Source organism: Hippocampus bargibanti, linkage group LG05, assembly GCF_051943395.1.
Source record: "Hippocampus bargibanti isolate YZ-2025 linkage group LG05, ASM5194339v1, whole genome shotgun sequence".
NCBI lineage: Eukaryota > Metazoa > Chordata > Actinopteri > Syngnathiformes > Syngnathidae > Hippocampus > Hippocampus bargibanti.
The window spans coordinates 32,145,869-32,172,867 of NC_142738.1; the positions used below are offsets into that span (position 1 = coordinate 32,145,869).

Below are 26,999 nucleotides of genomic sequence, written 5' to 3' on the forward strand. Positions count from 1 at the left end.
CTTTTCCTTTGGGCTTTTCCCTTCAAGGGTTCGCCACAACAAATCAGTGTCCTCCATCTTCAGAGGTTTGATCTGCATGTTTGTTTTGGCCAAGCTTTTACGTCGGATGCCCTTCCGCACACAACGGACTACCGTACACGAGGATATCTCATTATTTCTGCAGCGTGGAATCCAATTCTTTCCGTTTTTAATCAGCCTGGCAGCGTCCTCTGGTGGCGAAATAGTTGAGTGGCCTACTACTTACCTTAAAGGACAACCGACGCCCCGTTCAAGTTGTGTCCATAATTTGTAAAATGGCTTCAAATGACTTCTACTGAGCGTATTTTACAAAGATTCCATCGCATATAGCTATGTTTTACGTTTTAAGACTCGTGCTGAATATTCAGGAAGTCTTGTTTTTGAGTTGGCGACAAGTCCGTACGTGACGTCGCCAAAGGAACGCCCCTGACCTTAGCAGTCCTTCCATCACGTCAATGTATTTTGCTGTACTTCTTTGGTCTAAAAATCGTGTTGCACGCAAAAGCCGCCAGAAGAGGGCGTCCAAGCTCCATATAAGGAATTTATCAGCCTGTGGAAACAGAGGTGGCGACTGGAGGTCGCCATTTTGTGCCTCTTTTTTTGGGTGAGACATTTCCCCCCAATGTTGCCTCAAAATGGCACGAAATAAATTATTTAATCGATTGCAAACATGTACGCTTTCCTCTTCAGAAGTATTTGAATCATATTCATAACTGGATGTGTAACAAGAAAGCATATTATCCGAATCTGAAGCCATTGTTGTGATTCTCCAGCAATGCAAGACGTCTTGGTGTGACGTCATGAACTGGAGGCGGGACTTTCTGAAAAAGCCCAATTCGCAGCTCATTTTTTTTTTTTTTTACAGATTTTGAACACTTGAAGTCATTTTTATTGGTGTTTTGCATTTGAATAAAACTAAAGTCTTACTGGTAGTTCAGGCCCTATACATATATCCCTACTGTCCAGACATGGCGATGCCGGACTCTGCTATGATAGGTCCCTGCTTTCAGGTTGGAAGGAGAAGAGGATTACTCCCTGCCACTCCACTGATTGTTCCTATTGTTCTAACTAACGACTGGCCTGAATGGTTTGCAAGGGGAGTAAAAGAAGCGATTTTCATAAAACAGCTTCTTTAAACCGATATGGTGGGGTGAGGTTCAATTTGGATCGTTCCTACAATAGTCTACTTAGGCAAAATAGGATTAGGAATACTGATGAGTTGATAGCGGTGGATGTGGGGCATTCAGGCCAGTCGTTAGTTTAAATTATACTATGTATTATATTATTTATATTTATACATACGTATATTTATATTATTTAATAATAATACATTAAATGTATTATTATTACGATTAAAAAATCATAATAATAATACATTTAATTTCTAAGCGCCTTTGAAAACTCTCAAGGACACTTTACAGTCACGGGATAATATACGGTGACTTTTTGGAACATCATAAATTTTGTTAGCTTCTTTTGAATCTTTCTTCTGGGTCCTTGAACGCTGGGGAAAGTCCAGAAGCACGAGGCAGGCTTCTGATTGGCTGCCGTGCCGAGTATGCAAATTGACAAACAAACCGAAATTTCCTAACCGAACTCAGAATAATTTATTCAGATTTCAAAATCTTCGTCAAATGTTTGCTTTATTGAATAAAGAAAACGTTTGATTTGAAAAAAAATATCTATTTTTTTTTTTTTTTTCTTGAAGGAGTTGTCGGCCACCCGGGCGGAGACGTTTTGTAAGTTGTACACCCGACGTAAAAGTTGCACGCGATGGCCGTCCCGGCAGTCGTTATTTCACTGGACACTGCTTAAAGAAACAGTTTCATCGACATTGATTTTTATTCTCCAGGGCCCACAGAACTGAATGTGAAGGCATCCAGATAAACTTCTGACCATGGCAACAAATGATGGCTGAGCTGTTATTAGTTAAATGCTTAAATACAAAACTAATCTTGAAGCATCGCAACAAGGGAAAATCAATGAAAGGACGCTGAAAGACAATTTGGAATTATTTAATAACAATTCATGATATTTTTAGGCCAGCAGAGAAGGCCTTAGAGGCACTGACAGCCCACCATTGTAACTGATGGAATACGGTAAAGTCCGAGTTTTGAGTAACGACAGAGTACTCAGAAACTCACAGGACCCTCTCCATATACAGGGTGACCCAAAACGACGTGTACCCATGAAAATTTCAATTGTGGCTTTGACTAAAAAGCGATTTTCAGTTTATGGAAGACCATTCACTAGAGTTTCAGCTGTTTCTGTCAATCTTTCGTCAATTTATGGCTTTCCCAGGATGTCTTCCAAATGTCCACTATTTCGTTGTAACCAAACCTGTACTCGTCTGCCAAAGTTGTCAATCACTTTTACACACCTGTTTCGGGAGACAACATTGCTGCAGTCAGGGACTCATCTTTTTGAGTCACCCTCACAAAATTTCTGAGAGGCAGAGTGAAAGAGAATAATGTCGAAGAGTTTGCTGGAGAAGTAGAGCTCGGTGTCAACTGCAAAGCAATGAAAGTGTAAACCACATTTACGGAAAATATTGCCAATTGGAAGAAGGTCGATAATAAAGAGGAATTATTCCACAACAGAGCCTTGGGGCACACCGGAAGATACGGGGGACGACTGTGGAGTGAAGGAGTTGATTTGGATGAACCGAGAGCGGCCAGAGAGATAAGAATGGAACCAGCGAAGGGGTTTCGTAAAAATGTTGTGAGTGTGGTGAGAGTGAAGCTGAGAGCAAACCTTTTTTCGTAAGGGGGCATCAGTGTACATGGATTCTCTTAACTTTTTCATTAAAAAATAAAAGCAGGGCGTTGCACGTGTCCGAGGAGTATAAGTAGGGGAGAAGGGCGACGGGGCATGAATGATTTTGTTGAAAACCGAAAAAAGAGCCTGAGTATTACAAGTATTAGAGTAGATGAGTTAAAAGTAGTATTGTGATTTTGCATTTGAGATACAGCCCTTGCAGTGGAAAAGTTGAGCTGTAAACATGTCTTTGTGGACAGTGAGACCGTTTTTCCGGAAAAGTCTTTCAAGCAGCCAAGTTTTACATTTAATGGAACGGAGATAGATGAGTGTTGAACCAGGGGGAAGACCAAGTAAATAATACAGAGTGAGAATTGACTGGAGCGAGAGTATTAAGCATGTCGACGAGGTCCGAGTTGTAACGGGAAACCAGTTCGTCTGGAGAAGAGTTTGAGTCCAGAGTTAATGTGGCAATCATTGAAGCAGGGTTGATCTCTTCGATATTGCAATCGTTGATATACGGGGTGATTTGGTGATGGAGAGTGAGATGAAAACATTAAATGTGACTGTTATAGAAAGTTCATCAGATGTACAGTTGGAGGGAGCAAGACCAGAGCAGCAAATCAGGTCCAGGATGTGTCCTTTAGTGGGTGTGGGGAAATCAGCAAACTGGCGGAAGCCAAGGCTGTCGAGTGAGGAGGTGAAGTCAATGGTGAGCGGAAGGGTGGAATTGTCCATGTGTATGTTGTAAGTCTCTCAGAATAATTATATTTGGTAAGACAGAGGAGAGGTGGGCGTGGAGAGCAGACAATTCTTTCAAAAGTCAGAATGTGGTTTAGGGGGCCGCTAAATTGTGGTGAGGATAGGGAGAGTGGGTCCGGAAATATGGCAGGCAAGGAATTCAAACGAGCAAGTTTTGGAGCCAGAGACTGGGAGGACTTTCCATTTGTCACGGTAGAACAACGCCAGGCCATCTCTACGACCAGAACGGCGGGGTGTGGGAATGTAAACAAATCAGTGGAGTAGGGTCATTGATTTGGGAAAATTCGCCAGGAGTTTGCCATGTTTTGTCTAAACGAAAAAAAAGTCAAGTTTATGGTCTTTGAGGATGTCCTGGATTAGACAGACCTTCCCAGGAAGCGAGTGGATGTTTAGTAGGCTGAAGTTGACAGTGGCACTCTCGGTGGCGATGTCGCTAATGCGAGGATTAGCCGACCTAGCCAGGTACTACCCGGTGGTCCAGGGATCAGCGGTTGCTTCTGCGTGGCCGGTGGCGAGATGACCACAGAGAGGTGATGCGATGTCTTTACAGTCGTCAAGGAGGATGTACCCCTGGAAAGCACGACGAGTGACGTCGGGGAGAACGTCCATTGGGAGTGGATCGCAAGGAGTTCTGCCGCCGACTATTTGAGCCGTCCTTCCATGGATCGATTGCGATGCCCGGGTAGTTATGAATCGCTGGCGGGGAGTTCGTCCACCGGGTGCAGAATATAGGAAGCTCTGCCTCAGAGTATTGGGGCCATCGTTCAAGGGGTCAATGGAGGGAACATGTGGTTGGAGCCGACATAGGGCCTCTTCTCAGTTCCGGTAGGATGTCGCGACAAGCGATCGCGAATAGCCATCTAACGGTAGATTGATTGAAGGTTCAAGAATGAAAGCGGATTGAGATTGGAGTGAAAAATATATCAGCTGGTGAGAGAAAACCACAAGAGAAAAAGGAGAATATTTGCTGGAGAATAGCGGCAGCCAGACGCACCAGCGTACACTCAACCGGAAGTTGTTATGGAAAGGATCTTCACGACGCAACTTGGGCACCCCTTGTTTGTTCTCGGCCTCTCATGCGGAATGTGTGTTTGATGTGTGTTTCATATTTCTGTAGCAGCTTTCAAGCTTTGTGTCAAATTTTAAAAATGGGCTTGGTAGGCAAGAAGGTATCCATCGTTAAACATGTAGAGTTGCCTGTTGATTGGGTTGTAACTCAGACTGGCAACACCCTTACCGATCTTCTCCATTCGCAACGCGAGTGTGTTGTCCTCTTTACCTGTTTCTGTATCAAAAGCATAAAACACCTCTTCAGAGTAATCATCCAAAAAGCGTGTAGCATACAACACACCACACACCATAAAAGCGTTGCTTGCTGCCTTCTTGAACAATCTTGTTTCCCACGTCCCTGTGATATTGAGCATTTTAGCTTCACTATCCCAGGAGAGTTGGCTTACCACGATATTACCATGGCTACGAAAGGTGGCATAGATGACCCACAGGCCTGTCTCATCTACCTCCACATCCACATCACTATTGGCTCGGCAGTCAAAGTAACAATAAGGGAATTTTCTGTAATTCTTCCCAATTCCGGGAAGTTCAACCCTTGTGACACCCTTGTTGTTCAAATCGTACCGGCAGATATGTGGAGAGTCGTAGCAGTGATAGTACAGAGCCTCTCCATACAGGACGGCACTGGGGCCTTCAACTGTATTGGCATGGGTGTTGGATGGAGCTACAGTAAAATCTTTGTGGTTTGCAGAGGCCATGAAGTCTTCATAAGATTGGTAGGTTCTTATGATATTGCCTGAGATATGGCCGTGGAGCAAAGGCTGAATCCAGAAGATGTTCTTCAGGCCTTCAGTATCCTCAAGGGCTTGTTGGCCCCATGAGCCTGAGATGATGTTTTTACCATATGGACTGACTTTAGTTATAGTCGGGCTACTGATGTTCATCATAAGGCCCTTAAGGCAGTACATTTTCTGACCTGCAACACAATAAAGGAGACAAAACTAATCTTCTAAACAATTTCAAATTAGTCATCAAGTATAATTTGGACCCATAATATCACAATGAACACCAACCTCCAACTCTGACAGCACAAAAAAGTACCTTTGAAATCTTTGGGGATCGACAGGCATGACTCAACGCTGTTCTTCAAGTAGCGCAGTTTTTCTTTCACGGTCCTCATGTTGATTGAGTCTGCCATGTGCATCATGTCCACATCTCTTTTCAGTTTCTGGACCTACAGTGGAAAAAGGTGCAATAAAGCTCACAGTAATGTCAGGCTACACAAATAGAAGCTGGTTTTGAGCTGACAGACATACCACAGACAAAAGTTGTGTCTCATGTCTCATTATCAGAATCTGAATCAGAAAGCCTTTAATCGTCCCACAATAGGGACATTTGCAATCTACAGCAGCAACATTCAAAGGGGTGCGGGGTCAAAAGATAAACACAAAATATAATATGTACAATAAGTACCAAAAGATAGGCTACCAAATGAAAAACAAAGTAATGTAGTTTATTCCATACATTGTAAGAATGAAAATTGTAAAGAGCAGTACATTGGGGAGACTCAACAAATTCTCAAAAAAAGACTTTATCAACATCGCAGGGATAATACTAGTGGGCCTCAATCGGCAGTACATTTGCACCTAAAAGCTAGCAACCACTCATTTGACGACAATGAGGTTGAAATCTTAGCGAAAGAACATAGATGGTTTGAAAGGGGGGTAAAAGAAGCGATTCTTATAAAACAACAAAATCCTTCATTAAACCGGTCTGGTGGGGTGAGGTTCAATTTGGATCGTTCATACAATAGCCTGCTCAGGCAAAACAGGTTAGGCAACTTTCGCAATGCTGATGAGGGTCGTTATGCTGATGAGGTGATACCGGGGGGAGTGGGGGTAATAGGCCAGTCGTTAGTCAGGAATGTAGGAACAATCAGTGGGGCCACAGGGAGGGGTCCCGCGCCCCCCCCCCCAACCTGAGAGTAGGGACCTATCATAGCTGTGTCCGGCGCCACCAGGTCTGGACATTAGGGATATATAAATGGGGCCGATACGACCAGTCAGACTTTAGTTCGCTGACGAAGCCTCCTGGATAGGAGGCGAAACGTCCGAAACCTTCACTTTTGTACAGATGACGGCTGAAGAAACCTTCTCATCGATGGACCACTCCTGTACGACTGAGAGCTTACACAGACGAAATATGTACAATAGAAATGTGAAAAGACTGAAATGTATAACTGCAAATATGTTTCATAAAAAGAACTGTACACAATGCCAGTATAAAATACAGTATAAAACGCATATTTGACATATGTAACTGTATTGCCTCGATATAAGGTGGCTGTGCTTTTACAATGCGAGAAGCCTGATAGCAGTCAGTAGGAAAGAGCAGCAGTATCTCTCCTTGCAGCGCGGTTGTCTCTGTAGCTGAGGTGTAGTGGGTGAACAGGAATGGAGCCAGGACTGTCCACTGCGGTGCTCAAGTACTGCAGACAATCCTGTCCGACTCACACTTCTTTTCCCTCATATGCTGTGGCCGGTTTGTGAGGTAATCTCTAATCCATGATGTGAGTTGGTGGTCCACTCCAGCATGCCACAGCTTGTCCCCCAGCAGGTTGGGTGGAATGGTGTTGAAGGCACTGGAGAAATTGAAAAATGTGATCTTCATAGTGTTCCCAGCATTCTCCAGGTACAGCAGGGCAAAGTGAAAGAGGCAGATGATGGTGTCCTCCACACTGATGCTCGGCTGGTTGGTAAACTGCAGCGAGTCCAGTAATGAGCTCGCCAACGGTCGCAGTGGGGGAGGACGAGTCGCTCCAGCGTCTTCATCAGGTGAGATGTCAGCGCCACCGGTCTGTAGTTGTTTAGCTACTTTGGGTGGGTGATCTTGGGCACTGAGACCAGGCATGAATGTTTTCCACAGCTGTGAAACTCTGCCCAGCTTCAGGCCCAGGTTGAACATGTGCTGGACAATAACACACAGCGGGTCGGAGCAGGTCCTGAGAAGTCGGGAACTGATGTTGGCCAGACCTGCTGCCTTTCTCACTTTCATTCTCCTCTGTTGGTTCCTCACCTGCACAGTTGTGACAGACAGGCAGGAACCAGGAAGCAGAGTGGTGACTGAGGTTGTGGCGTCGGTTGAGAGGGTTGTTGCTGGAAGCTGGTCGTGAGGGGGAGAAGGGGGACGTCCACAGTGAAAGTGTTGACGATGGGGCAGGGGCAATAGATGTCTGATGTCTGAATAGACTAAACTCTCCCCAGGCTCAGTGGGCACTAATGCTAACGCGCTTCACTGTCACCTACTGTGCAGGGCAGTGACGTGCGGTGAGGTTCACGGCTGGTGAGGCACTGACGTCATCACAGTCAGATTTACAAACATATTAACTCTACAGAGTAGCTGATTCACCATTTGATTGGCAACAGTTAACGTGATTTGTTTAAAATGTCATGTCAGCATTCTTTATATTAACTGTAGCATGGAAAAAAAGAATTAAAAAAACTGATTATCTTGTTACATGCTGTACGATCATCCTGAACTCTATTTTTTTGTTCTTTCTCATTTTTTTCTGCAAGACCTCACTTCAACCCTTTCTTGTTGTTTGTTTTTGCAATTACGACATTACGTCACTTTATGTACGTCACTTCCTCACTTTACATATGTCACTGCCTCACTTTCCAGACGACACTACCTCACTTTACATACAGAAATTATAAGTATTGTCTGTTGTCAATTGTATGTCTTTTAGCCACGTTATAAGTGCCTTGCATGTCTTGCACGCTGGGTCCGAGAGGAAATTAATTTCATTTGTGCTGTGTGTCATGCATATTAGCACGTTTGACAATAAGGCTGACTTTGACTTTACCTTTACTCATAAATGAAGTCCATGTGCCGCTCCTTCTGAAGAAAGGCATCAATAACTTTCAGTTATTGATGCAACAGTTTTAAAAGTCTCTCTATTTCTTTCAATTTAGATATGTAAATTCTGAAAACAAGGCCAAGCAACACGAAAAAATGACTGGATGGTTGCACTTAACTTACTGTTTACTGTAGCTTGCTCTCACTAATTCTATTATTCTTCAGCCAAGGAGGCGCAAGAAGAATCTGTAATCACCAGCGCCCCCTGTCATGAGGCAGAAGAACTGTGTGCCTCACCTATGCACACAGTTTTGATGAAAATAAAATAAAATAAACACTGTACTACAGTGTTTATAATGTAAAGTGACTGTACATTATATACACCAGCTAAACGGTAGAAATTTAGTTCCTATACTAAAAGTGTTTGAACACTTTAATAGCAATAAGCAGAGGGACGGCAATGCGGTCTCACTGCAGAGCAAGCCAGCGCAGTGAGCATAGTCATTGCGCAATCCATGGTGAGGCTCAGCCGGCTGCTGCCTCACCGCTCGTCTCTACTTAGTATTTGAACGGTAAATGTGAAAATTCAGTGATTTTGAAAAAAAAAAGATCCAAAAACAGTGAAGTTAAATGGAAAAGAACTTTAAAATACAAATCACTAAGTAAATATAACGGTTTAATTTATTTTTTCATTTGATATTTCCATGATGACAGGTGAGGCACGGCCTCACCTGCCTCCCCTGACTGCACGTCACTGGTGCAGGGTCGAAGAACATCAAGCCTGACGCCCTCTCTCGGATCCATGACCCGGCGGAGAAGGAGGACTCTGTGCTGAACATTCTTCCGGTACAACAGATCCTGGCGGCTCTCAGGTGGGTGGTAGAGAAGAAGGTCAAGGAGGCACAGGAGGGAACCCTGGTCCCGGATGGCTGTCCCACAGGGAGACAGTTTGTCCCCCCAACGCTGCGCTCGGAGTTGCTGCAATGGGGACACACGTCCAAGGTGGCCTGTCACCCCAGGGTGCACGAGACAATCCACCACATCTCCTAGCGGTTCCGGTGGCCGGAACTCTGTAAGGTTGTGGACGACTTCATAAAGGTCTGCCCGGCCTGAAACTGCGGTAAGGGCTCGCACCAGCCACCGGCGGGATTGCTTCAACCTCTGCCGGTTCCCATGGTCTCACATTTCTATGGACTTTGTCACTGGCCTCCCTCGTTCTCGTGGAAGGACGTCCTCACGGTGGTGGATCATTTTTCCAAATCGGATTGGCCAAGTTGCCGTCTGCCCTCGAGACGGCTAACCTGCTGGTGAACCACGTCGTCCGCCTTCATGGGATCCCGGTGGACATTGTGTCTGACCGGGGCCCTCAGTTCGTTTCCAGGGTCTAGAAGCAGCAGGGCGATGGGGGCCTCGGCAAGCCTGACGTTGGGGTACCACCCGCAATCTCACGGTCTGACAGAACGCAAGAACCAGGACTTATAGGCAGCTCGCCATTGTGTGTGTCTCCACCATTCCTCATCATGGGCCATCCACTTGCCTTGGGTGGGGTACGCACATAACACCCTCGTCTCCTCAGCCACTGGTCGGTCGCCCGGCGTCTGCCTACCAGGTGGGGCAAGAGGTGTGGCTGTGGACAAGGGACCTGCGGTTGGCCAGTACCTCAACCAAGTTGGGTCCGCGATTTGCGGGCCGTTTCTTTATGGGATCCATCATCAGCCCAGTAACGGTCAGGCTCCGACTACCCGCTTTGATGAAGGACCACCTCGTGTTCCACGTATCGCTGCTCAAGCCGGTGGCGACCAGTTTATCATTTGTTGAGTGCGAGGGTTTGTTCTCCTCTTGCCCTCTTACTATCATTTCCATTCGTGTTTGTTCTTATTCCTGGTCCATATTTGACCAGCGCCTTTAGTTTTTATTTTGTTCGGTACGTGTTTACGTTACCACATGAAATCATTTGTACATTTGTATTTGAATCATTTGCCTGTCTCTGACTGTCTTCGCCTCGTTCGGAATGTGGCACCCCCAATCTGAAGCCAAGTGGTTTTCTGTGCTCTGACTTCTGTGCTCATAACTAATTGTCCTCAGACCATGTTCAAACATAATGGTGTTCATTTTTGCACTTGGGAGTTTAGGCCGCATATCAACTTTGTAGTTGTGTCGTCAGATTTGCGATCGCAAGTTGTGGATATTTGAGTGAAGAGAGGGACTGAGCTGTCAACTGATCACTCTGATCGTGACGGTGAATGTTTCGCAGGTCAGAATTTTTATTCGTCTGAATAAAGAAATATATACATATGTGGTAGTTTGACAGCACAAGCACCGTGAACAACAAAAAGCCTCATCTTGAAATTTCCCCTGAAATTCCTTGACTTTTTGTGAGTCGTGCTAAATTGGATTGCCTTTATTAGTCTCGCAGTGGAGAAATTTGCATTTCACAGCAGCAAAGTTATGAAAGAAATGAAAGTAGAAAAGCAAAACACAGGAGCTGTTGGAAAGGCAGCCACTCTCGCAGCGCCGTCTTGAAGTCAAAAGAACCACAAAAATAAATATAAATGTATTTTCTTGTGATCCTGACTTTTCAATGCGATTTTCTAATGTGGGATTCAGTTGTGAAAAGATTTTATGATTATTTGTTCAAATGCTATTTGTTCTGACATACCTCTTTGAAGAGTGTTGTTGATTCAGCTTTGTCCACATGAAGGGACATGGCGTTAATGTCTCTCTCAAGCTTGTTGAGTTCTTCACCCAACTGACGCAGAGATAACGCAGAATAGAGGCCCTTATAATGTAGGTACTGGAAAGGCTCCAGCCGCACTGTTATGTTGTCAACCACTTCATGAAGCTCAGGGAGACGTTGTTTTGACCGAAGCACCTAGTGGAAAAGAAGACACATTGCTGGCTGAAGATCAATTGCTTTGTTGAAGAAAACAAATCCCATATAAGTATTGTAAATGCTCCAAAAATGATTGGTGGACATGAACAATTCAAATGTGCTTTGATTATAAGTAGTCTGTCTGACAGATGAAAATGGGCTTTAACTTTACCTGCTCTTCGAGCTTCTTCAGGGGAACATCACAAGATTCAACTTGCTGCAGTGTGGCCTCGTATTTCTTTGCAGGGAAAAGCCACATCTTGGTGTTTACCTCACATGCACACGAGTCGTTTTTCATTCTACCCGACACATACTGGACCTGGCAATCACCCTGATATAAAACACAAAGAAGGGCTTGCTGTATAAAGAAGAACAAACATAAAAACAAAACCTAACAATTGCATGATAACGCTGACTGACAATATCCATAATATTGTCAGTCAGCGTTATCATGCAATTGTTTTTATCATGCAAGGAATACATCTGTGTAAGCTCTCAGTCGTACAGGAGTGGTCCATCGATGAGAAGGATTCTTCAACAGTCGTATGTACTTCTTTGAAGGTGTCGGGCGTTTTGCTTCGTATCCACGAGGCTTTGTCAGCGAACTAAAATTTTGCTGGTAGTGTTGACCCTATATATATATCCCTACTGTCCAGACGTGGCGGTGCCACACTCTGCTAAGATAGGTCTCTGCTCTAAGGTTGGGGGGAGCAGAGGACCGTTTCCTGAGGCTTCATTAATTTGTTTGATTGTCCTGACTGATTATGTTGTATGACTGGCCTGATTGCCCCATTTGCCCTGGCATCATCTCAGCATAACTAAGCATGTGTGTTGTAAGCACGATCCAAAGTAACCTCACACCAGGGGGTTTTGCTGTTTTATAAAAATAGCTTATTTTACTTTCATACCCTTTGGTTTGAAAGGGGAGTATAAGAAGCCATTTTGTTTCTCCTTTTGCTTCATTTGTGGCCTTCGTCATGAAAACACGTCCATTTTGGTCTTTTTCTTAAATTATATTTATATTTTTTATGTTGTATGGAAATATCATCTGGACACTCCATCGAGAGGTAAGATGGGGTACGGTAAAAGAATTAATCAGTGTAGCCTCAGGGAATAGTCCACTGCTCCCCCACCATGAGAGCAGGGACCTATCATAGCAGAGTCTAGCACCGCCATGGCTAGACAGTATCTCTCTCTCTCTCTCTCTCTCTCTCTCTCTCTCTCTCTCTCTCTCTCTCTCTCTCTCTATATATATATATATATATATATATATATATATATATATATATACAGTAGTCTCGTTATATATATCGGATATATCGATAGTCCCGGTTATATCGATACTATTTCTATATTACATGCAAACAGGGTCGGATATATCGATAGTCCCGGTTATATCGATATTTTTTACTCCCTTATATCGATATACTTTACTGTATATATATCCAAAGTATGGACTGGAAACCCCAAGGTCAAAATGGGAAACACCTCCCAAGGTGGTGGAGAATGACCGAGCAAAGATCCTGTGGGACTTCCAGATACAGACTGACAAGATGGTAATGGCCAACCAACCAGATATCGTGGTCATAGATAAAGGGGAAAGGAAAGCCGTTGTCGTGGATGTAGCAGTCCCGAGTGATGGGAACATCAGAAAGAAGGAACATGAGAAAATCGAGAAATACCAAGGGCTCAGAGAGGAGCTGGAGAGAGCCTGGAAGGTAAAGGTGACAGTCGTGCCTGTGGTGGTCGGAGCACTCGGGGCAGTGACCCCCAAACTCGACGAGTGGTTGCAACAGATCCCGGGAACAACATCGGACATCTCGGATCAGAAAAGCGCAGTGCTACGAACAGCACGGATACTGCGCAGAACCCTCAAGCTTCCTCTGGTAAAATGGGGGACAGACACCACCCGTGGGGTGTGAGACGAGGATTTTTTAAATATATACATACACTGTGTGTGTCTGGCTCTCAGTGAAATACATTTCCAAAGATTTCGCTTTTATGGCTATCTTAGTCAAAAAGTTTTGCGATCCGTGGTTTGGGAATACTAATAATACTTATTTTTAATGTCCCATATTATCATGATGGGTGTTGGGCCTCTCCATTTTACTCTTTGAGAAGCAGATATTGGAAAGCGATGGCAATGCTGCAGTCATATTGTTCCTGTAAATTTATGTTGCCTCTGGCCTTTGTGAAGTTCACGTTCTTAAAACAATCCAGTATCTCCTAAAGTCATAAAATATACCGACTGAATGTCGAAAAATTAATTGAAAGCTACTTTATTTACCATTTATTTACCAAAAATATATGGATATGTTTCACAATATCAAAAGTGTTCAACAATTACAAGAGATAAATAAATCAAAGAAAGACAATAAAAATGAGTTCAGATCTTGACATGACACAGCATGAAACAGACGTTACTCACTGTGGATGCCAGTAGAAGTAGATACAACAGCATGTTGACAAGTGAAATCATGAGGTGCCAACCGACACTGAGTTCAGCTGGTTGTATGCTCGCACTACCCTTCTTGCCACATCTCTTGTGTGTCTTGATAACAAACGAAATTACAGTTTGACACACTCACTACTTGTTCTGATTGAGTATACGATAAGATGGATGTGAAACTTTGAAAAGAGAAATGACTCTGATTTCATAATAATTGTGCAACAAACAGCTTCCTATTTTGTTATTTTAGGTGGAGTGGGGGGAATAACACCTAAAGTTCCCATGGTGGCATGCAGCCGATAGCCCTTTTCCCCAAAACAACATCATTGGATGTCAAGCATTTCTTGCAGAACGGTCAATGAGGGTGACACATGCCAAATTTCAGGAAAGAGAGCAATCATTCACTGATTTTGTGAATCGCCTAACCTGACGAGGGTCTTGAGCATGCCATATCAATCACCCTGAATTTGTTACCAGGCAATCACAGGCTACAAACAGACAACCATTTGCACTACTATTCACAGTGATGTTCATTTAGTGGAGAGCCATCAAGCATCCATCCATCCATCCATCCATCCATCTTCTTATCTGCTTTGACCTCACCAGAGTCACAGAGCATGCTGGAGTCCATCAGAGCTGTCTTTGAGACAGTATACACCCTGAACTGGTCGCCAGACAATTACAGGCCACATAGAGAAGAACAACTATCTGCACTCACACTCACACCTAGGGAAAATTTAGAGTGTTCCATTAACCTGCCACGCATGTTTTCGGGATCTGCGAGGAAACTGCAGTACCTGGTGAAAACGCACTAGGAGAACATGCAAAATTCCAAACATGGAGGCCGGAGATGGAAAAACCCAGTAGCTCTGTACTGTTAGGCCAATGTGCTAAGCAGTCAACCACCAGTCTGCCTGGAGAGTATTCATCTTCAATGTAAATACGCATTCAAACACATGACGCTCCTTCCGGACTCATCGATGAAATTGTTTCGTCCGCTGCCATCTGTACTTGTTGGAAGGTGTCGGACATTTCGCTCCTCATCCCAAGAGCGTCAAAGTCAAAAGTCAAAGTCAGCTTTATTGTCAAATATGCTAATATGCATGGCATACAGCACAGATGAAATTAATGTCCTCTCGGAGCCAGCAAACTAAAGTTGTGCTGGCAACTCGAATGGACAGAGGTGGCGGTTCGAGAGCTCTGCTTTGAATTGGTCCCTGCTCTAAGAAGCAATTTTTGTAAAACAGCAAAACCCTTCACTCATGGTGGTTTGAGGTTTAATTTGGATCGTGCTTACAACGAACTTCTTATATCGTTACCACGTAGGCTTAGTCATGCTGATGAACTGATACCAGTGCGAATGGGGCAATCAGGGCCAGTCATAGAACAGAGAAATCAGAGAGACAAAAGAAGTGATCAGATTAGCTTCAAGGAGTAGTCCACTGCTCCCCCCAACTTTAGAGCAGGAACGTATCAGAGCAGAGGTTTGGCACCACCACCACCACTGTCCATTAGGGATGTATATCAGGCCAGAGTTGCCAGCACAACTTTAGTTTGCTGGCGAAGCTTTTTGGATGAGGAGCGAAACGTCTGACACCTTGAAAGAAGTACAGATGACGGCTGAAGAAACCTTTTCATTGATGCACCACTCCGGTACGACTGAGAGCTTACACAGACGTACTTCTGGACTAGTTACAATTTAGTATGTGGACATCCTGGCACCATGTGGTGCGGCAAACATTCATCCTCTTGTTGCAGTCTCGTGGGAGCCATTTGAGCTTTACTGTCAGATGCTATCATCACCCAGAAGGCAGCAACCGCTGTCACCTCGCTCAATTTTTATATTCATTAGGATTAGTGGCGTTGTTACAGCAATTTCATTGAGATAAGAACCTCTAATATGTCACCTTCCAAATTATTGGATTGCATGTTTTTTTTTTCATAATTAGAACCAAATGCTTAATTAAAAGTGGCCAGAAAATTATTTTGAATAAATACAGTATACACTTGCCCTGCGGTTGGCTGTCTAGCGCATCTACCTCATAGTGCAGAGGTGCAATGTTCGATTCTGGCTCCCGTCATCCACTGTGGAGTTTGCATGTACACCTCGTGCCAGTGTGGATTCTCTTTGGGTACTGGGGTTTTCTATCACATTCGAAAAACATGCATCGCAGGCTGAATGAACACTGGAAATCCTCCATCATTCTGCACTGTGAGTGCAAATGGATGTTCAACTTTGTGTGCCCTGGGATTGGCTGGCAAGCAGTTCAGGTTGTCCCCTGCCTCCCGCTAGAAAACAAGTGGGATCGGCTCCACTATGCTCCACAACCCTAATTAGGGAAAGATTTACTTTCATCTCTTTTTAAAAACAGCTATAAACATTTGTTGAGTAGTGTCCAGTATCATATTTTCATGTTAATGATGTTGATGGCGCATAATTTTCATGGGAAACAATGTTCTTCTTCTTCCCACACTTAGTTTTCTTCACAGCCCAAATATTTGTTGAACTGAAACTAGAGGAGGAAGTGATCATTGACAGATGGCGTTCGTGATGCAATCGCATTCAAAGACGCGTGCAGTCGCAATGTGACTAAGTCAGTGGTAGTTTTCATTCCTGTCAGCCGTCATGAAGTGTCACGGGCTGCTTCTCCTGTGTTCTCTGTTCAACTTCACCCAGCAGGTGAGCTCCAAAGTTTCACGCCGTGTTCAAATTCAGAAATCAGATTTGGACCTTCAATTTTTTTGTTTCATCAGCAGGATCCAAAAGATGTCTGCATGTGTGAGCTGACAAACAAAGAGAAAACCTTCCCTCATGAGACCCTCAACTCAGTGAATGAGGACGCATCAAAATGCTCAGACACCGTCACCGCACAGAAGGTGACGTGCCACAAATGATGCTTTTTTTGCAATGTCAATAATTGTACAAAAAAGAAGCTTGTTCTCTGCAGGCCTTGGAACTTGAAAGTCTGCTGCTTGGTTTGAAGCTCCGTCTGCCCCAACTACTAAAAGATCTGTCAGTGTTTGAGAAGGAGAACGATGGCGAGCTATATGGTGCTGTTAGCTTGCAGGTGATCGAAAATGAACTCATTGAAATCAGGAATATGCTCGAAAGGCTCAACGCAACTACGCAGCAAGACGAGCAGTTCATGATTGACTCGGACACAAAGGTAAGTTTGAATGAATGTCCCTCCCAAAAGACAATTCCATACTGTCAAAAGAAACTCATTTGAGACAGCAGAATGACTACTGTACTGTCGTTAATGTGAATGTGACCTCGACCGCACATAATGCAATGAGCTTGGCATGGAATTCCAATGGCGTATTGTCATCCCCATGTGTCATGACATTCGGTTTGTCTTTCAATCGAAGATTTTTCTGCATTCTTGAGGTCGGATTGCCAGATCATTCATACATTCATTTGGGATCCTCCCTTTGGTTTTTTTTGTTACTTTGTCTCAGCTGATGCGCTTGAGAACGCAGCTGCAGGAGTTGGAGCAATATGACACCCTTCAGGTCGAAAAGAAACGTAAAGACAACCAGCGCCTGAAAAGAGCCCTGGACGAGTGCAAAAACGAGAATGAACCCAGTCAACGACCCACACGTCAACCAGACGCGCGGACCTCAGGCAGGATTCATTGACAGAATTCTCATAAGGGCAAAACCACAAAATAAGGGGGGGGGGGGGGGATTCGTATTTAATAAAAGTGTTTGAATGGATTCGTAAATCTGATCTTTTTATGACTACTTTGCTTTTCTCTGTAGATATTTGTCCCCAAGGCAAGTTTACGAACATCACTGGGCCTCGATTCTACTCAAAAGGAGAATCGACTGTTAATCACAAGTATGGAGGCTGGGGTCGTGACCCAAAACCGGAGATGGGCAAAGAGAACTGGTATTGGCGGCTGATTCTCAACGTCAACAACATATATGCCAACTATATCACCTTGTACTCCAGCCTCAGCTCTCTGACTGTAGGGATGAAGATACCAGGTATTCAGACACATATTATGCCACCGCTCAATGATCGGGAATTTAAAAGCACATCTTCTGAAAATAAAAATACTAAATATTCCCGACAGATCTCCACATTTGCTGACTGTAACATTTGTGTTTCCATGTCATCGTGGAGCTGGGCCAAAAAGAGTCAGGGTGAAAAGTGGACTACACCTTTCATCAACTACAGTAAAGTCTTGTTATATCGATATCGGATATATCGATAGTCCCGGTTATATCGATACTATTTCTATGCACGCACGGAGAAAATTACATGCAAACAGGGTCGGATATATCGATAGTCCCGGTTATATCGATATTTTTTCCGACTCCCTTGAATATCGATATAACGAGACTTTACTGTATATTAAAATGAATAATAATGAGCATACAATAATTATTACAGCTATTTCGACATAATTGATCACTTTTTGAATTTCGTAGCATTTTCTGAGGATGGTGGATAATTTTGCCAATATCAGTGTCTGAAAATCATGACAAAAAGTCAGCGAACACCAGGGCAGACAACTCTGAAAAGTTGCCTTCCCAGCCATAAAATTGCCTGCCCAATTTTTCACAACTTGAAACACAATAAGACGACTAATCGCAAAAAAAAAAAAAAAACATTGGTGCAAATTATTAAGGATTGGTAATCAGAATATATAACAGAACAACACTTTAAAATGTACCTACTACAAATTCTCCCTTGCTTAATTGATGTTAAATATCCCTTGCTGATGATTTTCCCCCAGTTGTCGTTTGTCCATACACTGTTTGGCAAGTTGCACAATGCAATGTTTGCGTTGCGTCGTCTGCTACAAGCCACGTGAACTCCTCTTTCCACCATGCTTTCAATGTACGTTTACGTTTTGTAGCGTCATAAATTTGGCTCGCTTCTCTTGAATCTTTCTTCTGGGGATGAGGTTTTGGCTTGATTCCTAACCACTAATCCATTTTTCTTGTGTTCTCTGTGTGTCTACTTTGGAAAATGAGACGCGAATGTACCCGGAAGCACAAAGTTATTCGATCCAGGCTTCTGATTGGCTGCCGAGTATGCAAATTGCCAATCGAACAGAAATGTCCAAACCGAACGAAGATTTTGAAATTGGAATAAAGCAAATGTTTGATTTTGAAAAAAAAAAACATTATTTTTTCTTGCAAAAATTGTTGGCCACCCGGGATAGACTGAGGCTTATGATGCAAGTTTATTTGAGCGATACAATGAAGGCACTCTTGTCTCATTGCAGATAATTTTATCATCCATCCTGCCAATCCAACCACCAACACCATCCAGGGACCAAATATTGTTCTATATGGCGAGGCTTTGTACTACACTTGTTACAACAGTGACCGACTTTGTCGGTTCAACTTAGCATCCAAGAGTGTTTCCACGCAGCAGTTACCCAAAGGCACCAGGTTCATGTTTCTTTTGTTTTGTTAGATGATCCAAACAGGGGTCACCAACCACTTTGAAAGTGAAAGCTATTTCATGGGTGTGGATTAAAACAAAGGGCAACCAGCTAGATGTACACATCTCATCACAATACGATGGGCCACTCCTGTATGACCAAGAAAGACCCTACACAGACGTGTCACAATACAAAGATGCTGATCACGTTCATGATTTACTTTTCAGCTGGATAAATATCAACACGCTTCCTTAATCTTTTCCAAATGATTACTTGTACAGCATTCTTAGAAAATGTCAATGTCCGGTGACTGATGAAGCGTCTGTAGAGGAGGGTGACCCTTGCCTATCAGGGCAATTTTTAAGACGAACAAGTTCTCAATGCAAAACATCTCCCTCTCTTTCTCCAGATACAACTCCAAAGGGAATTTTTGTCAAATCAACGAATGCTACCCCTACACCGATATGGACCTCGCAACAGATGAGTCAGGCGTGTGGCTCATCTACAGCACGGAGCGACACTTTGGGAACCTGATTTTGTCCAAAGTAGAAGAAGGAGAGATACCTACGCTCAACCAAACTTGGCACACCTCAGTCTATAAGCAGGCAGTGACCAATACCTTCATGGCCTGCGGTATCCTCTATGCTACGCGTTATGTAAATAAGGACACGGAAGAGATCTTCTACTCATTTGACACCGCAACTGGCGCGGAGAAGTTTAACCTTGGCATTTTCATCCGCAAAATGTGTCCTAACATTTACTTCCTAAATTACAGCCCGGTGGACCGCATGTTGCATGTCTACTGTGATGCCTACATGGTCTCCTATAAGCTGTTGTTTGAATAATAATAATAATGGTTGAATATGACTGTAAATACAACGACAAAGACGAGTCAAATAACCGTTTGTTCTTCCTCTTCTCCTTTCGGTTTGTCCTATGAGGGGGTGCCACATTGTTTCCATCAATGTCTATCTTCCCCTCGAACCTCAAGTGCCTTCATGTCTTCCCTCACTATACCTACCCACCGTCTCTCCAATCTTGCATGATCACTTTTAACTGTCAGCGCCACCATGATCACACTTTCACAAACTTCTCAACATGTCTCCTCTGGATGTGACTACATCTGCTCTTTCTAAGATAGTTAACCTTGCCATTAAAGAGTTTGGAAAGGATCATTTCAGAGATTATTTGTAATTGTTTCATTTCTGAGTCCAATGTACCTTAGAATCACTGTATACCTTGCGTGGATGCACGCGCGCACACACAGACTGATAGACAGACTGACAGACAATCAGAGAGAGAGAATAAGAGCGAGGGAGGAAGGGAGGGAGGGAGGTTGTTAGGTAGATAGGTGGACGGACGGACAGACAGACAGACAGACAGACAGACAGACAGACAGACAGACAGACAGATAGATAGATAGATAGATAGATAGATAGATAGATAGATAGATAGATAGATAGATAGATTCAATTTCGATAACATTAGACAGCAAACGCTGGCACAGGGTCTTTATTTATAACTTGTTATTAATATAGTACATGGAACAGTGACAGCTTATGGTGTATAGATGCCATATTTAATTTTTACATCACACATGACAGCCAAGCAGGTAAGGTTTATTGTGACTGCTCACGCACAGCAAGGAAGACATGATGAAACAATGCAAAGAAGAAAAAAAATAATAATACTTATTGCTCAAGTGAAAGGAATGAATGGCAATGACAGCAAGAGAGAATAAGTGTATTAATACACATGAACAAATCACGAAACTAAACTCACGTTTTTATCTTGTTGATGGGGATTGATGTGAGAAATTTGACAATAATCTCACAGCAATGTTTGGTGTTAGTAGCCAGCTCTCATCATTGAAGGAGAAAATCAAAATGGTTCATGTCGTTTGGTGCCAAAGCACGTCATCAAGCATGACTTTTGTGGCGGGGGAATCATAACATTGGCTCAAGTGGACGTACATCCACCAAGTATAGTGCAGATATTCTAGTTGAGGGTGACAATACTGTACGGCACTTCCAAAAAGGGGGAAAATACAATCATGAGAACACCATATCCCCATAACCCGCAGCCCTCCGGGCAGTGTGTGTTAAGTGTTTGTGTTTTTTATACACTCCACTCCATGCAAATGATTGCGGGTGGTTTTTTTTTCCATGCAATGTCCTAATACCCTTCCTTCAATTGATGTTAACAAGTACTATATTTGGATTTTGACATAAATTGTACAGTTTCAAACATAAGTCTCCGTGACAAATTTCCCCACGGTATCAACAAACTCACATTCCGTTTTTGGTCTGTGTCAATCACTCAAAACAAAACCATCTAATGTCATCAAAATGACTTCAGCTGATAGCCCTTTAGGGTGCAACTGGGTTCACCTGTGAGAATCGGGGCACCTTTTTTTCGGGAATGAATGATTTGTTTTTCTTCTTCTACGCATATGTTTTTGGAGGTGGCTGGGGGTTACCCTACATTCTGAGCTTGGGACCCAAATGGCTCCAAAACAGCCCCGTTTCTCACAGGCCATCCCAGAGATGTGCACACCTGCTATGCCACGCCTGAACAAATGATTGTTTTGTACCAGGTGGCATTAGTGACTGCGGTGCGTTGCCATGAAGAAGCCAAGAACGGACCCATTTGCGGCCCACTTTAAGAGCAGTCAAGAGAACACAACTTCCCTACTCTAAAACTCGAAGTCATACGTAACGGGTGCTTGCGTGTTGACGTAGCACTTTGAAACAAAGATTGACTTTTTCCACTCAAATAATGATCTACTCTAATGTGTGTGACTATTTATGCATTTCCCCCCCGTTTATACAGTAGTTCCCTTTCAACAAAAAGCCTGTGCAGTTTTTCTAGACATGTATGTACATACCACTATTGTACATCTAACGTTATATTTAAGTGGGTGTGGGTGGATATAAGAAGAGGGGTGTGAGTTGCACTAAGCACCCTAAGTGTCAATTATAGTGTGTGTGTGTGTGTGTGTGTGTGTGTGTGTGTGTGTGTGTGTGTGTGTGTGTGTGTGTGTGTGTGTGTGTGTGTGTGTGTATGTGTGTGTGTGTGTTTTTCAGGATAAGGGGAAGTGGTGGTGACCCAGCGAGATAAGGTGGACTAATCCTTGTGCTGCCTCAGTCCCACTGGCCGTGTTTGCTATTGATCAGTCAGTGATTGTCAACGTGGAGAATACAAAGAGTTGACGAGGACCACAACCACAACTATGCAGTTACAGACTGATGGATCGTCGTTACAAGCATGGCTCTATCGAAGTAAGTACCCTAATACGAGACTACTCAGGGAATAAAACACCAAAAGAGAAAACATCTCATGCATATGGATGTTACAAAACACGACTCTACACGATATTACTTTTGGCACAAAATCATCAAGGTACTCTCAGCAACAGTGTCAATGAAATAAAATCATAAATAGTGTAATGCATCGGTTTAAATGGCTCACAAATCATACAGTGTCATCTCACTTCAAATCAGTTTGTCTGTGTGCGTGTGTTGCAGCCTGTGATGTATGTATCCCAGGGGTTGCACAACGTTTTAAAAATATGTTTCTGTCATGTCGACACACATATATCTTATGACAAGAGGGTGTGGTAATGATTTGCAATATTAGTTTCACTGATAATCTGCAACATCGACTATACGTCGTTAATGTGGACTGGGCGAATGCATGACCTCTGTCGTGCATTAGCATTTGTAGCCAGGGGAGACATAAACGCATCTTTTGCCCGCCGGCTTTGCTACCAGGACAGCTAGGTAACAATTTTCACAAGTTTGCATGATGAACATGTATTGTGTCCAGTGCGGCAGACACCTCGATGCGCGTCATTTTTGTGGCTGGTGGAATAAGTCTCCATACTTGCTCTAATTTTATAGTCCAGGCCAAAAATCCTGCTGGAGCCCGCCTCCCCCCAATTGGTCTACAGCATCGCATTGAGTGACATGATCAACAACGAGTTGAGATCGTGGTCAATCGGTCTTAGTCGAGTGAAGTCAACTCGTGGTTGAGTCTGTCCAACCCCAGAGACACATAACTCAAGTGGAGCTTTTAAGCAATGCCATTGGTGTGTCATCTAGCTCTTAGGCTAACAACTAAAAGTGATGTGCAGTCCAAGCATTACTCGCATAACACAGTAGGTTGGGCTCTGATTTCTTTCAAATTCTGGATACCTTGTGAAGAGCGTGCAAAACGGCCATCCAAAAGACATTTTGCAACATCTTTGACCTCCTCACGTTCTTTTTTTCATAGTGTGACTTGAACAACTCTTGATTGAATAGTGCTACATCAATGTTTTTGTGTATGTGGCAGGGCAGTGGCTGATGAAAGGGGCTGAAGGGAAAAGCCGAAAGGAAAAGAAGATTTAGCAAACACAATTATGAGAGAGTCAAGCGTACAAATTCAAGAGTGAGTTTGTGGCAATTATTAAGGGGGAGTTGGGATAAGTAAGTTGCATTCAAAAGTTTCAAAACAATCAATCGTGGGCAGAATTTTATGTGGGGCTTTTCATGATTGATTGGGACCTTCCTATCGGGGAGATTTAAAAACGGCAACATTATCAACATGATGTGTCAAACCCCGGTTTTCCAACGTCTCGGTTCACCAATTCAGTTTTCGACCGAAAGAAATGGAGGCTTTTAATGCCTCATTTTACAAGCGAAAATCGGTTCTTGACCAAACTGAGCGCACCTGAATGCACCGCTTGATTCACCTATGCTATTGTATTATAATGAAAGAAATAAACTGTGCTGTATAATAAAGTGGTTTTATTTACCTTTGTCATGGCTTGATGGAATGGAGTCTCCTCAGCATTAAACCCTTGATGATTCTTTCACCATCTTGAGGAATGATCCCTTGGAGGGGCTTTCTCTGCAATCACTTTACATTTTTCCTCATCAATTGTGTTCTGTTTAGCTGGGTGGATAGCTTTTTGCATCAAGTGTACAGATGGCTTGTGCGGTTTGTTTGTGTAGCCTGATGGGATATTTTAACCTTGCAGTCTGCACTCTGCCTTTGAACTATCACAGTTGAAACAAGTCCAAATTTCAGTCTTCTATCCATTTTCTCACTCTCTCTCTCTCTATCGTCTGCCTGTCTCTTTAATGTTGAAACCACCTCCCCTCACTGCTGCGTTCTTGACCAATCACGTGGCTTTACCCAAAGACTGGGGGCGGGGAATAGAGTTAAAAAAAAAGTCCGCTCACATTTCCGTGTTAGGAGAACGGGGTCGTTCGCTCCGTGCGTGTCCCTAAAAATGGTTTGTATGCCAAGGTTAAATTTTCATCAATTTAACGTTTGTAAACCGAAACGTTCGTAAGCCAAGGGGTTCGTAAACCGAGGTATCACTGTACTGTATATTACAATTAAAAAGCACACATTGATTATAATGGAAAATTCTTGTTTTACCAAATCAGTTTCTGGATCGGATTATAGTCGGAAACCGAGGTTTGACTGTACTTGTGAACTTCTCTCATCCACATTGTATGCAAACCGGCTGAAATACTGCATGTAGCGGGGATATAAAACATACATTTTTTGGGTGATTTAGACCTCAACCAGATGCATTTAAGAGCCATACACAAGTCTTGCCAGAGTTGAGAGAGTTCATGAAAACAAATTGGATTGTTGATGAGGACCTGGCTTGCTTTTAGGCAAACATTGAAAAATGTTGAAAAGCGGGAAGGTCAGGCTCAATGGTGGCAAAGAGAAAGCATCATTTGCATGAAATGGTGACTCCTACAAACACACGAGGCTTGGCCCGATCCGTTTGAGTCTTCTTCTTGAACTTTGGTCACGACCTTTTCGATTGAGGTGAATGCTATCTACGTTAGAGCCCGTATGAATCATTTGAACTTTGTGCACAAATGTCATGGTCTTCAGTCATTTCGCGGACACAATGTTTCCTACAGTGGACAGTTTATCAGAAGGCAGGGTTCATTCAACTGGCTGAACAAATATTCTGCCACTGGCAAAGGAAACCACCTCAACTCAATCATGAAAAGCGCAGACATGAATGTGGTCTAGATGCTCATGAGGAATGCATGTTGACGTTTGACTGTAAATGTACGCTAACTGCTCATTTACAATGTAGGAGGATGCAAGATAGCAGACAAAGGATCTGGAGGACAAAGACAGCGAGAACGATCATGGTTATTGATGTCATCCCCTCCAATTCGTTGCCTAAAACCATCTGCTTGACCGTTAGCCGCTATGGCTTCTCTCTCTGTCCCTTCACGCCTTCCTCCCCCTCTTATTCTGACACTTCAACAGGAAACTTCCATCGTGTGGCTGACTGCGCCAACTGCCTCGGTGCTGTCCGAGTGGGTGCAGGCACGAGAGCGTGACCCCTCCGTGGAAGTGGCGCTCGTCAGGGAAGCGGTCCTGGAGCGAGCCAGGCGAGTCATACTGGCAGAAGGCACTGTGGGGCAAAGAAACGGAGCACGTCACCATGTCTGGATATGCTTCACGTGACTTCGATGAGGGCGGCGGGGGGCATCATGCTTTTTGGGGAATTAAAATGAAAAGGTCTGAATAAACAAGAACCTGGATGGAGCTGTTGCTGTTGCTCTTGTTGATCTAGTCACAAATGCATTAGGAGCAGCATGTTGACAAGCTTTATTTTTCAAATCATGTGGAGCTCATGCACACTGTGTGTTTTTAAAGAATGTTGACTCTTTGTGAAATGATAATTTGATGTTTTTGTTTCTTTATTTTATTTATTTTCAATTAACGGACAACTGACACCTCCCGACAAGTTGCCTCCATCATTTGTAAAATTACTTCAAATGACTTCTACCGAGCGCATTTTACAAAGATTCCACCGCATATATTCTTTTTAAAAGTCACGCTGACTATTCATGAAGTCTTGTTTTCGAGTTGATGTCGATGCCGGACGTGACATCACATTGGGCACGCCCCTGACCGAGAAGGCGACACACAATGCATTTTGGGTACTTTTTTTTCGTCTGAAAACACCGTGTTGATGGCGAAATTAGAAGGAAAACTACATAAGTAACGTGATGGTGATGGTGAATCGTTGTGTGACAGCCAATTGTGATAAAGTCTAAAGAAGGTGTCAGTTGACACAAATTCCCAGCGGACAAAGCAGCCATTTCCAACGGAGCAGAGCAGTTGAGCACCAGCGGAGGCGAACGAGGAAGCTAACCGGAGATCGCGATTCGGTGCTTGGATAGCAGAAGTTTGATGCATATTTATTCATTTAGTCAGACTGCATGCTAACTGTGAGCTCAACTGGTGAAAGAGAGCAATCGCCATATTAGTGCAGCAAACCGATCGGACAACCATCCACTTTCCACCGTGTCATTTGTTACTCTGTAGCGCTGTCGGAGCTTTTTCTCTCGTCTCAACATCTCTGATGTTCGTGTGCTGCTCAAAGTGTGCCGCAGTCTCTAAGCCTTCTCCTTTAGTTTGTGTGCGTAAAACCCACCCCTCTGTCTTCCGCCACGGATTTTAACCAATCACGGGCGGCTTTACAGCTCTTATGGCAGCTTCATATACTGGACGAAATGCAGCTTGGGGGCCATCTTGTGGATTTTCTGGGCTGCTACATCGGAGTCCACATCTGCTTCATCGCTTGCAGACGGCTCAAATTGATACGGAAGGACTTCTTTCATCGATTGCAAACATGTATGCTTTCCTCTTTCAGAACTATTTGAATCATATTCATAAGTCGATGAGTAACAAGAAAGCATCTTCTCCGAAGCTGAACTCTCTGAAGCCATTGTTTTGATTCTGGAGCAAGGCAGTTTGTGAGCTAACGTCACAAACCAGGGGACGGTACTTTCTGAATCTCCCCAGGTTTGAGCTCATTTGTGGCAGTTTTGGG

General features: G+C 43.6%; 3 protein-coding genes across 8 annotated transcripts in view; 1 reads left to right on the plus strand and 2 right to left on the minus strand.

Annotated features, from left to right (window-relative positions):
- Positions 1-2,017: 2,017 nt before the first annotated feature.
- On the minus strand, positions 2,018-14,282 carry LOC148898547 (olfactomedin-like). Its single transcript, XM_088995766.1, has 5 exons — positions 13,707-14,282; positions 11,451-11,609; positions 11,066-11,278; positions 5,650-5,782; positions 2,018-5,524 (listed from the first exon to the last, which is right to left on the minus strand). The coding sequence occupies exons 1-5, from the start codon at positions 13,755-13,757 to the stop codon at positions 4,680-4,682; spliced, it is 1,401 nt and encodes a 466-aa protein (XP_088851892.1). The 5' UTR covers positions 13,758-14,282; the 3' UTR covers positions 2,018-4,679.
- Positions 14,283-15,342: 1,060 nt separating this feature from the next.
- On the plus strand, positions 15,343-20,311 carry LOC148898548 (olfactomedin-4-like). Of its 2 annotated transcripts, none has more exons than XM_088995767.1 (7): positions 15,343-16,407; positions 16,482-16,604; positions 16,676-16,894; positions 17,187-17,352; positions 17,490-17,717; positions 18,968-19,136; positions 19,539-20,311. In XM_088995767.1, the coding sequence occupies exons 1-7, from the start codon at positions 16,354-16,356 to the stop codon at positions 19,972-19,974; spliced, it is 1,395 nt and encodes a 464-aa protein (XP_088851893.1). In that variant the 5' UTR covers positions 15,343-16,353; the 3' UTR covers positions 19,975-20,311. The 2 variants fall into 2 exon arrangements, with proteins under 2 accessions (XP_088851893.1, XP_088851894.1); XM_088995768.1 differs by having other exon boundaries at positions 15,344-16,407; positions 16,485-16,604.
- Positions 20,312-22,110: 1,799 nt separating this feature from the next.
- The window catches only part of ndrg4 (NDRG family member 4), a 42,405-nt gene continuing 37,516 nt past the window's right edge, over positions 22,111-26,999 (minus strand). For all 5 annotated transcript variants that reach the window (XM_088995770.1, XM_088995769.1, XM_088995774.1 and 2 more), the window contains one exon: positions 22,111-25,571. In XM_088995770.1, the coding sequence (XP_088851896.1) occupies positions 25,417-25,571 (155 nt within the window). In that variant the 3' untranslated portion in view covers positions 22,111-25,416. The remainder of the gene's footprint in view (positions 25,572-26,999) is intronic.